General features: G+C 42.8%; 1 protein-coding gene across 1 annotated transcript in view; it reads left to right on the forward strand.

Moving 5' to 3' along the window:
• The window catches only part of HTRA1 (HtrA serine peptidase 1), a 35,720-nt gene extending 23,846 nt beyond the window's left edge, over window positions 1-11,874 (forward strand). Inside the window, exons 5-10 of the mRNA XM_010003997.1 lie at window positions 5,252-5,446; window positions 6,125-6,157; window positions 7,075-7,189; window positions 7,311-7,368; window positions 8,234-8,329; window positions 11,139-11,874. Of these exons, the coding sequence (XP_010002299.1) occupies window positions 5,252-5,446; window positions 6,125-6,157; window positions 7,075-7,189; window positions 7,311-7,368; window positions 8,234-8,329; window positions 11,139-11,307 (666 nt within the window). The 3' untranslated portion in view covers window positions 11,308-11,874. The remainder of the gene's footprint in view (window positions 1-5,251; window positions 5,447-6,124; window positions 6,158-7,074; window positions 7,190-7,310; window positions 7,369-8,233; window positions 8,330-11,138) is intronic.
• Window positions 11,875-12,389: the final 515 nt, after the last annotated feature.

Below are 12,389 nucleotides of genomic sequence, written 5' to 3' on the forward strand. Positions count from 1 at the left end.
AGGAATGATCCAGCTCCTGGCACAGCAAAATGCCCACAAATCTCCAGGGTGGGTCTGCCAGCACCCAGGAATTTTACTTCCTTTTAAGAGGGAACAACAAAATCTTACCAGGTGACTGAAATCCTGGTGACACAGCAACACAGCACTTCATCCTCATTTTTTTTCTACAAACTTCCCATGCTCCATATTTAGATAAAGAGACTCAGTTTTGTTTTCCTAACTATAGATGACATACTTTTGGAGGCTTGTAATGCCTTCAGCTTGGGTTTTTCATTTTCTTTGGCATTTTGTCAAGCAGTTTCTAGATTGTAGATGATACTCTACATTTTTATATGCTCACGGCCCATGATTTTATTTTTGCCATAACATATTCTAAAAGTTACAGAGTTTCATTATGGAGAAGAGAAATGCAGTTCCTTGGGAAGTTCCATGGGTTTTTTTGCCAGAGTTCCTTACAGATTAATTAGCTTATCCTACAAGCATCTGCTTCTTTTCCACCTAAAAATAAAAAGCATGAAGGAAATCTGCCACTATTTAGCACAAATTAAACTGAGAACATTTGTCTTCTCTGCATCAGTTTATTCAACTGCTTCCTGCAGATTCATGATCTTCTTTCCACAAATGAAGTTTACAGAGCAGAGAAGGGATTTACTTGCTTTTTGTGCCAACACAGAGACAGGTTCATTTATTTCATGGGTTAAAAAGTTCCAGCTAAAACACCCGCTGTGTAGGACTGTCTGTGTCTTGGTTTTTATTCACAGAATAATTTCATAGAATCACAGACTGGTTTGGGTTGGAAAGGACCTTAAAGATCATCTAGATCCATACCCCCAACCAGCCCAGGTTGCTCCAAGCCCCATCCAACCTGCCCTTCAATACTTCCAGGGATGGGGCAGCCACAGCTTCTCTGGGCAACCTGGGCCAGGGTCTCACCACCTTCACTGAGTAATTACTTCTTAATGTCTGATCTAAAATCTTCCTCTTCCAATTTAAAGCCATTGCCCTTCATCCCATCACTCCCTACCCTTATAAAAATCTCCCCAGCTTTCCTGCAGCCCCTTCAGGCACTGGAAGGTGCTCTCAGGTCTCCCTGGAGCCTTCTCTTCTCCAGGCTGAACACCCCAACCCTCCCAGCCTGGCTCCAGGGCAGAGCTGCTCCAGCCCTGAGATTATCTTCAGGACTTCCTCTGGAATCTCCCCAGTAGCTCTATGTCCTTCTTATGTTGGGGGGATGTTATGTTGCTGTTCCTCTACAGCACTGGCCATGCCTGGTGGTTCTTACTTGATGCCTCATCTTTTTAGTTTCAGAGCTGATTTATTAAGTCTCCACTGATTTTACCTGACTCCCATTGGGTTGCTAATGTGCATCAGGTGAACATCTGGCTCCTGCCTGGTGCTGATGTTCTTCTGGACTTGTCCTAGTCTCCCATGCCAAACTACTGCCTCCCATCCCCAGGACAGCCTCCCCAGCATTGGGTGAAGCTGTTTCTTGTGGTGCTGTGCAGCTCTCCATTTGGTGGGAGTGATGTTTATCCAGTGTTTGAGTGAAATCCGGGTATAAAAATGTCTGAAGCCCTTTGGAATGAGAAAGGCTTAAAATATTAACACAAATTAATGGCTCCTTCTCTGGCTGGGTGTAAACAGTGAGTCATGTGCCACTTATGGCTTTGCATGTTTAGTCCTATTTCTGTGTACTTGCAGAATGCCTGCTTGCAGATTTGTTTTATTGAGTAAACACAAGATCCCAGCAGAGCCCGGAGGCTTCATGAAATGAAAAAAATGGAGGGAAAGATGTTATGTGTTGCCCAAGGTCATGCAGTGAGTCACTGGGAAAGCTGGGCTTAGGTTTGGGTTTTTGGCTCTCTCTGCACTGTGCTGCAAGGCATGCTCGTTTGTCTGGGATTTTAATTAACTGTTGGGGCAAATCTATAGTTAACTGAAGGGAATAATGAGTTGTAGCAGCAGTGACATCGTCCTGATACCCATCAGACCTTATGTAAAAATTGAAGAGTCTCCATTTATTAAGTATAGTTACTAAGGGCCCCAGACTCAAGCACTTGCACTTGGTTTGCAAGGACTGTTGTGACACCCTAGGCAGGAGCCAGTGGAGGGTGGGAGGACACAGGCAGGGTGTTCTGGTGGGTTCTGGCCACAAAGCTGCCATGAGTGTCTGCCCTGCATCTCCAGCACTCCTGGAGGCAGCAGAAGGACATGCTTCCCACTCCATCACTTGATGTTTGGGGATTTAAACTTTCACAGAAACGCAGAATCTTAGGGCTTGGAAGGGACCTGGAAAGACCATCCAGTCCAACCCCCCTGCCAGGCAGGATCACCCAGAGCACATCACACAGGAGAAGGTGTCCAGGTGGGCTTGGAATGTCTCCAGTGAAGGAGACTCCACAACCTAACTTTATAGCTGTTAGCCTGCTCTGCACCACGCTGTGGAATTAGAAGGAATCGAGGTTTTCCAAACTCAGGTTTCATAATGTGCAGAGCCAGGCGATTTTTGGAGTTGGTTTTTTGTCCTTAGCACAGGAAAGGTTAGCCAGACTCTTTCCAGAAGGCTTGTGGAATCACACAGGGGGACCCACAGCCAATCTGAGCAGTTTTTGACTTTGAACTGAAGCCTCTAACTAGTATGGGCACGGGCTTGAAAACTCAGCACAATCAGAAGTAATTGTATTAGTCAGAGATTGTTCATCTATTTTCTTTCTGCTGCCAAAAGCGCTTTTGGCTTTGTGGCCTGTTTTTGTAACTCAGGAACACTGTATAAATCTTTAACTTTGTACATGACCAGTCTTTTTTCTTTTTTTTTCCTAAAGAGAAATTATCTTTTTTTTTTTTTTCTTTCTTGTCTGTGTTTCATTTACTGATAAATGCCCCCCCCTTTTTTTACAAAGTATCTGTTTTCAGTGCACGGGGGGTGCAAACAAAAGCCACTTTTTGTGCTGTGTTGTTTTGGTTTTTTTTTCAATAAGGAGAAGCAGTGCCAAAAGGAGATGCTGCTCTCGACCAACATGTTGAAAACACATGCTACGTAAGCTGAAGAGCATCTGGTGAGGGATGGAAGGGCCAGGGTGCTCCCTCTATCCAAACAATACCCATATGGGGCTGTTCGTGTTGCATAGGCTGCATGCTTCTCAGCCCAGCTAATTGTAGCTGCATCTTCCCTGCTGCTCTGGAGAGGCCCCTTGGAGTCCCTAATATTAGGACTCTGCTAGTTGTGAAAACTTCCTTCTGAATGATAACGAGAAAGGGAAAGTTTTCCCCTGTGCTCTGTTGCCTGTTCTGTTGCTCTTCCAACTGATTCTGTTCAACAAGCAGTTGGTTAATTATTTTCTTGCTGTCTGGAGACTAAAGGATAAGTTTCCATAGAGCATCTTATCCTGTCTGGGATTTGGCAAGGAGTTTTATTGAAACAATCTGTTCATCTGAGTAAAATTTTGCTGGTGGAATTGTTACAAAGGATACACAGGACCAGGCTTGTCACATATTAAAACCATAACTTCTGTATTTGCAGCAGAGTGTAGTGGTGACTGATGTCTTTTCCTTTTTCATTTTCTGCTTTACAGACGTGCTGGGTCTCCTAGGACATTGGAAATAAAGCTGTAGGTGAAAAATACAAAGTGATGAGCATTTGGGTTAGTTTATATCAGTGGATTTTTGTTCCTAAGAGTGACTTACCAATACAGGCTTCCTAACTGCTAGTGACAAAAGACCTCGACAGAGCTAGCCCTTGATTTCCAATTTAAGCACATAATATTTTCCCTTTTTGCCAAAAACTGTGAATGATCCAGCTTCTCTTAACTTCTGAAACTTCTGAGATTATTACTCTTTTGGGAATTTATACAGAAGTGAGCACACAGGATATAGCTTTTTGATCCCATCAAGAATAGGCTTGTAAATCTGTGTGCTTGGGGACAGGCATTGGTTTAAAAAGACACAAATCTTGCAGAAGGGATTTATTACAAGAAGGTGTATTAAGTCAATCTCTACCTCCATTTTAGGTACACAGCTCAAGAATACTTTGAAGGTAGCCTGTTTTTTAAGGAAGTGACTAAATTACCCTCTCCTTGGAAGCTGGTTTAAATTAATTTCTAGATAAGCTTCCACTGCATCTATAATAACTGGCCTGCTTTGAAAATGTATAGTAATGCCTTTTTTCTTTTGGGACTGGGTTTGTTGGGCAAAACAAAGAATTTTGAAGTGGGGCAAGCTTGGAGGAAAACTTGGTTCAAGTTGGGTTAGGCAAGCAAAACTTGCATCCCTTCAGACTTCTGGTTTGATTTTGGGCTCGGTAATCTCCAGATCCTTAAATTAAAATTTATGTGTGTCCAGGTGCATTGATCCTAACAGAAATAGCCTAGTGATGAGATTAAATATGTAGCTAAATACCCAGGGAGGGTCAGGATCATTTGGACAACAGATTAAACGTAGAAGGGATATTGGCAAGGGCATGTGGATCCAACCTTCCCTCCTTTTTTTTTTTTTTAATTGCTGCAAATTGCAGTGATGTTTCCTGATGCCAGGATTTAAGAATGTTTTGTGTCTCACTGGGCATGTCTTCAAGAATATGATAGTTAGTATGTTTAGAGATAAGATCTTGAAAGGAAAATGTAATGGTATCCCCTACTGTCATAACAGAAAAACCCCACAAAGTCTTTAAATCCTAACATCTTCAGAAGAAGCCATCAGTGTATGTAGGAGGCAACATAATTATGTAGGAGAGATGCTCCATTGAAGAAAAAATAAGATGAAACATTAGTTGGTGCCTTATGAGAATATAAAAGGCTTTTAACATTTGATACAGACATTTGCTGCTTTCATGAGACTTCAGTGTTCACTCTTAAACAATATATTATTTTTACTTCACCAGCTGTTGGCTAATTATTTCAAGAAGCTGTTGGAAACAACTTATTCCTACTATCATCAGGTGTTTGCTTTGTAGAGCAGAGCACAAATATCCCTTTGGTCTTTTAATTGTTTTTTATTTCATGGATGCCTGCAGTGGAGAAAGAGCAGAGGCTCATTGAGGTGTTTCTATACAGAACCATGTGAAATATTCAAGGAAAACAGAACCAGCAAAAAACTCCCAAGGGATAAAGTCCCCTCATTTTTCCTCTCCACTCTGAATATATCCATGTTTCTGTGGAATTTGGTCTCGCAGCCTAGTGGTGTCCTGACAACGTCTGCATTTTTCTTCATTCTTCTTCTTTTTTTTTCTTTTTTTTTATTTTTTTTTTATTTGTAGGGTAAATTGCCAGTTCTTCTGCTTGGTCAGTCTGCAGACTTGAGGCCAGGGGAGTTCGTGGTGGCCATTGGGAGCCCGTTTTCCCTGCAGAACACGGTGACGACGGGGATCGTCAGCACCACCCAGCGCGGAGGGAAGGAGCTGGGGCTCCGCAACTCCGACATGGACTATATCCAGACGGATGCCATCATCAATGTAGGTCCCTCTCTGAACCTCCTTTCCTCCAGCTCTTGGATCTCTTGAGTAGCTGCTTTGGAGATGTCAGCAGCGATGCAGTTCCTCTGAACAGAGAGCAGAGCTGGCTTTTCTTTTATCCCTGTAAATACGGACATCTGCGGTGCAGCAGCACTTGGTTGGTTTTTAAACGTCCCCCAAGGAACCACCCCAAGTACAATATCTGTCTTCACTTCACAATTCTCACAAGGAGGGAGGCAATATTCTCTGGCAAATAAGTGTCTTTTTCAAAATCCCATCGTGTTTTCTTAAAAGAAGCCCAGCTTAGTTTGAGGATTCGAGTTTGTTTCTGCATTAAGGCAAAACAATAGTTTTTGTACTTCTACTGTTGACCTTGTAAGAAATCTTCACTAACAGCTCCCAAAGCTGTCCTAAAATCTTCCAAGTTGCTATTGTGGTACTGCTAAAACAAAGGGAAAACCTTGGCTTTCTTAGCTTGCTCTGGCAAGAGAAAAAGGACTAAGCCTTTGCAAGGCTCAGCAAAAAGAGGTTTGGATGTTAAGGCTGTTCTATTGCACAGATTTAACAGACAATGAAAAAATGAAGGCAGAAATATTTGAAAAATTTATTCTATGTTTTGCTTTCTATGAATTGAGAGGTAGATATTAAAACATGTTCTTGCCATATGTTTCTTTTCAGTATGGAAACTCTGGAGGACCCCTAGTAAATCTGGTAAGAGCTTCTTCAATTTTGCTTAGTGTCAAGCTTATTGCTTCATACTGTTTAGTTGAAAACCAAAACAAAAAACCCCTCCCAAACCAACAAACAAACAAATCCCTACACCAGAAAAGTGATTCAGAGCTTTTGATGGCTGGCTGACTACACAAAATTCTCATGATTCTTACTAATCACTTGTCTGTGTTTATGTTGGCAAATCCCGAGATACGTTTGGATTTCCATATTTAAGGTGTTTATGGTTTGCATAGTTTTGAGCAAGTGTAATGCTCAATTCTTTTTAATTTTTTTTTTACCCATGCCTTGCAAACAGCACATTTTAAAGTTGAAGTGTTTGCCCTCACTGCAGCCACTGGTATGTTTTGCACACTCAGTTTAATGGTTCAGAAACGTTTACCCCTTTATTTTGAATCATACTGAAGTGGTTTAAAAACCCCACACGTTTCATCAGGATATTAGGGTATGACTTTCAGGGAAGGAAGCTGCTGAGTTTTCAGAAGTGTGCAAATCATCACGTGACAGCAGAGATGAAACTCTTTTGGAGTCACATTACCAAGTAAAGCTTTAGATTTTGGGGAACTGTGGCTTTTCTTTAGAATGTGATGCAATATTTGCTCAGGACTGGTCAGCACCAGGCTTCATCACATGCAGCCTCTAGAAATTGCTTCTCATCTGCTGCAAGCAGGAAAGCAGCCCAGTTATGACCTTTCTTCTTCTCCTAATGGTGAGATGAACACCCACATCAGTTCTCCAAAACTGTACAATAGTTTCTAATCAATGGATTAAAAAATGTAGGCTCAAAGGAACCATTGAGAAAATTTAAAACCAGAGTGTGTTGTGTGAATTTGTCTTTCAAATAAATCATTTCTCTTAGACATTTCATGTTTGCTAATAACAATGTCTTGTTTCTCCAGGATGGTGAAGTCATTGGAATTAACACATTAAAAGTTACAGCAGGGATCTCGTTTGCTATCCCATCGGATAAAATCAAGAAGTTCCTAACTGAATCCCATGACAGGCAAGCTAAAGGTACTATACTTCCCTGCTTTGAAAGAGGAAAAGATGAAAAGCATGGTAAACTGGAAACTCAGCAGTCTTTGAGGCTCTCAAGTAAGAGCAGTTGATCAAAACCTGTTTTCTTTTTTTGTAGGAAAAGCTATAACCAAAAAGAAATACATTGGCATACGAATGATGTCCCTAACTCCTAGGTAAGTGAAAGTGGTGGTCTCTTACCTTTGAGCATTTGGATCAAGCTCATGATCTGCAGACACAACCAAGAGGATGGACCAGCAGTGTGTGACTCTGTCAGTGCTGCTGACAACTCCCAGCTGATGTTTGATACGTTTTTCTCTGCATCTGCTACGTGGTTGAATTCTCCTGTAGACAATTGTATGAGCTAGTTTTTAAACCACTCCCTGACTTCTCCTTAATGCTTCAGAAGAGAATAATTAGTATTTGTTAACTTGTCCCCTGGGCTCCACTACTGTTGTTACCATCTGTCCTGTGCTGTCTTGTGGGTCAAGGAGAAAACAGGACAGTGTGTTGTCAAGAATTACAGGAACCTATGTGCTTATTTCCATTTCTCTAAAATTATTTTCATTAAACAATTCACTTAATGTAAAATGAAGCTTTTGTGTGGACTTGCTTATTCATACTCAAACCTGAAAAAACTCATGAACAATCGATGCTGCCTCCTGTAGAAATAACCTGAAGCCTTCCCATGGACAGGATCAGGGGCATAACAGCATTGAAAATTCAAAGAGGCTTTTTTAGGTGTTCAGGATCTGCTAGTTCTAAAGGAATTACCAAGTTTTGCAGTGTTTTAACTTGGCTCCTCTGTATCTATTGAAGTTGTTGTCTTTTAGCAGAAATAGGCATTAAAAAGCAGCATGCATGCAAAGAGTGGAATGATTCTTGAAGCACTTAAGGGTTAAAAGGAATTGTGAAGTGTCTCAACACGTGTAAAACACCCCAGCCAGTGCATGTGAAGTGAGTTAACTGAGTAAAAATGCACTATTTATTTTTTTTTTTCCCCCACCAAAATATTTTTCTTGCTGTTCCTTCATTTTCCAGCAAAGCTAGAGAGCTGAAGGATCGCCATAAAGACTTCCCTGATGTTGTCTCTGGGGCCTACGTTATTGAAGTGATTCCAGAAACACCAGCTGAAGCGTAAGTTGAACTACTTTTCTCTCAAAACCACTGCCACTGACTGAGGGGGTAATGGTGGAGGATGTTCCCTGCTTCCCTGGCTATCTCTGTTGGGCTAAATGAACGAAATTACGACCATCTGATAGTTATTAGGTTGTCTGCTGGAAATCAGTTTGTGGTTTCAGTCCAGTCCCTGATGGGCAATATTTGGAATGGATCAGGGTACTGCAGCAAAGCCCTGTCAGCTTTCCCAGCCAAAAGGGCAAGGATTCAGTGGGCGTGAAAACTCCGTTTCCATGTTTCTCAGCGATCCTCTCCAAGGCATCTGTTGTACCCGTTCCAGCGCTGAGTAAAGACCTTGCTTGTGTGTGCTCCTCACAGCCCTGCTAGTCCCTTCTCTAGGAGAGTGAGGGAGAAGCTTCGTGTCCACCTCAACCCAAGTGCCTCAGTCTTGGGCAAGCCCACCAGGTCTCCTGCAGTGCCTCCATCAGGGGTGAAATGCTCCCCTGGCAGAAGACGCTCTGCTGTGAGAAAGCTTTGTCAGGAGTCACGTTACTGGGAAGAGCTTTTGGGTTTGGGTTTGGTCTTTGTCTTAATATTATTCAGGGACATGATTTAAGCACTGAATGGGTAGATGTTATGGTTGGTGGATTGAGGTTATGGTTTGACTTGATGGTCTTTAAAGTTTTTTCCAAACAGGATGATTCTGTGATTCTGTATCTGCTCAGAACCTCACCTGCTGCTTGGTACCACACTTCACAAGATGCCACAGCATCTGATCTGTGGTCACCAACAGTGGTCTGGCTTGGTCTTGCTGGAGACACTTTCCCTTCAGAGTCTGGTTAATACAAAATCACTTGGTAATCCAGGGTAGGAAGTATGAAACTTTAATAATTCTGAAAGTAGAGATAATTTAAGATAAATCTTTGTGATGCAAAAGAGGTGCCATGTACCACCAAAGGCAGGTAGGCTGGCATGTGTTATCTCTCAGGGAGACTGTGAAGATGGGGAGAAGGTATATTTTTGTTCCAGTTTGGTTGCCACCACAAGACATAGTGTCAGCTCTCTGCCTTGCTTTCAAAATCACTGCTGCTTATGTGGGTACTTGTGGTTGGCAGTGCTGTTCATGCAGAACTCTGGTGATGTGACACTGAGCTGCAGTTGGTGTGGGAAAGATGGGCCTGCTCCTCTGTGGGACTGAGCTTACTGCCTTGACATGCAGGTCGAACCTGAGGGTGCAAAAAAATCATTATAGGAGTAGGGACAATAGGTAGGAGAAGGACATGAATGAAGCAGAGGACATGTGAGGCAATGTTACCTCATAACTGGAAGGCAAACTCAAGTCAGGATGCCAAGGCTGACCTGGCAATTAAACAGCCCATGTTTGCTCTGCCTGCCCCACTCCCTGTGCCCTTGCCCATGGGTTTTCCCATTCTGCTGGTGTTCTCTGCATACACGTTGTGTAGACCTGCTGGGCAGGGGACTGGAGCAATTCTATAGCAACTGGTCCTGGGAATGGGTTGGAAGGAGAAGGCTGCGTGAGGGACCAAGATAACTTGGGATGGTTTCTCCCATGAAAATGCCTTCATTGAGAATCCATGCCTTCAGTAGGCAACCAGATTTGTTGCAAACATTGGGCAAGGCACCCTGCTTGCAGGAGACATCATGTAAGAAGTTTTTTGCAAGCGGAAGAGGCTGATGACTGCTCTGCGGTTTTGTGAAGAAGGATTGTGCTGAAGGGCTGAATCATGTCTGATCTGGTTCCTTGGTTAATATTTCCATAACTTGGAGCCAGATCATTGTGCAAGACTGGGCAAGACCTCATGGTGGATGGTAACCCTCACCACCTCGTTTGTCACTCTCAGGCAGCTTGCGGAGAGACCCACAGCCCTGGGCAGGGGAGCCTTGCTGTGCCAACTCTACTTCTGCCCCATCTTGCTTTGGGGAGGTTTCGTTTTTGGTGGTTCTGAGGTCAGGGGAAAGAATTCTACCAGTTTCAGGCAGGCAGGGAGAGGACACACGTTCATTTTTGGTGACCGGGCTGTATCACTGCCTGTGGTATTCTGCTCAGGTTTAAAACATGAAGGTAAGGTTGCCAGTAATCTACATATGGTGAACTGCATAGATTTGGGACTGAAATTCCTCAAGCATTAACATATAGTGCCACTCAGACAGCTTTGCTGTGTATACGTGAACATAAGCTTGGAACTTTATTTTAAAAGAAATTGTTTTAAAAGAAGAGTACACCTCTTATCTCTTCTGCTGAATCAGCACCTAGGATTTTTGTTGCACAAGTATTGCAGTGTTTGCACTGGTGGATTCCTTAGAGCACAGTGAGGTATGGGATTGTTAATCAAGCTTGTATGTGCATCTGAGATGTCTGAGGGACAATGGGCACAAGCTGGGACATGGGAAGCTCCACTGAAAAATGAAAGAAAACTTCTTTACAATGAGAGTGACAAGGCACTGGGCCAGGCTGCCCAGGGAGGTTGTGGAGTCTCCTTCTCTGGAAATATTCCAGACCTGCCTGGATGCAGCTCTGTGTGATGTGCTCAGGGGGATGCTGCTTTGGCAGGAGGGTTGAACTGGATGATCTCTAGAGGTCACTCCCAGCTCTGACAATTCTGTGATTCAGTGATTTCTTCATTGTTTTGTAGCCTTCATCACCCCATAAGTTCTGGTTGCTCTTTGCCTGCCCGCTCTGTCTGTGCAACTGCCTTTGGGTGGGAAACAGGGAAAATCCAGCCACCTTTTTTTTGAAAAAAACCCCAATGTTGTAAAGCCAAGTCAGTGGCAGTTCCACTGATGCATTGCTGCTTTGTGCTTTCAGTGGTGGCCTGAAGGACAACGACGTGATCATCAGCATCAATGGACAGTCGATAAGCTCAGCCAGCGATGTCAGTGACATCATTAAAAAGGACAGTGCCCTGAACATGGTTGTGCGCAGGGGCAACGAGGACGTCATGTTAACAGTAGTTCCTGAAGAAATCGACCCCTAACCAGAAACATGAGCTGGATTTCATGTTTTCTTTCCACAGCGTTGGACTGCTGGTGTTCTCTCTGTGCTGGTACAGGGCACGTTAGACTTCTGACCAACATTCTGCTTGTTCAGTGGAGTAGTATTGGCCAACAGAGTAACTTCTAATAGGTTTAAGGTGCAAAACCAGTGTAATTTCACATACTCCAGACCTTAATTTTTTTCCTTCTGTATTATGTATGCAATGTATTCTTTACTGGCTATTACCTTCCCTGCTTAACAAATCCATGTTTGCTTCCCTGTGTTGGATAGATTGACCATTAGTTCTGCTAAGATTTAAACAGAACCCACGCACACAGGGTGTGCTGTGGTATTCAGGTATTTATAGGTTAGCTGTGTTTTAACTGGAAGTGCCATTGTGAAGGAGTAGCTGGTTTAAAAGAAAACACAATTGGAAAGAGGGGGAAAAAAAAAAAAAAAAAGACAAGTTTGGTTTATAAACAAAGAAATCCCAACCCAAATAACCTTTGGAGGACCCCATGCAGGATTTTAATACTATGATATTTTCCTAGTGTTATTAAAAGAATTCAACAGTATTCCTTCTTGTGAGTGATTCATTTGACTTCCTCTTGTGGAGTGTTTCTTCTTTGAAGAACACATCTACCTGAAAGGATGTCCTGATGGTCTCCTTTTTGTCATCATGAACTGCAACACTGGAGTGTAAGTATGTGCTTGTATTCGTGCTCTTGTGCATCTGCTTTTCCTGGCATGGCTGCCTTGAAAGTGTTGTATCACAAACTGCCTGTCTTCCAGATGTTAATAATTTTTCTTTAGTGTTAGAATTGCAACTTCAGCAATGCCTGGGGTCTGTTTGTCCACTATAGCAGTTGTCATATGATCATAGATCCTGTACCATTCTAGTTCAGGTATTAGGATGTTTGTAACTGTCACGGATCTGGCCTTGAGCTCTCTCAAACAGGCTGTTTTATTGACAGTTTGGAGTTCTGGTTTGTGTATGTCAGGTCCTGCTTTTGGCTGGTTTGGGGCATTCCTCTAACATAGACACTAATCTTTGTACATCTATTTATGGATGCCCTTGAAGCT

Source organism: Chaetura pelagica, unplaced genomic scaffold, assembly GCF_000747805.2.
Source record: "Chaetura pelagica isolate M959 unplaced genomic scaffold, ChaPel_1.0 scaffold248, whole genome shotgun sequence".
In the NCBI taxonomy this organism is placed as follows: Eukaryota; Metazoa; Chordata; class Aves; order Apodiformes; family Apodidae; genus Chaetura; species Chaetura pelagica.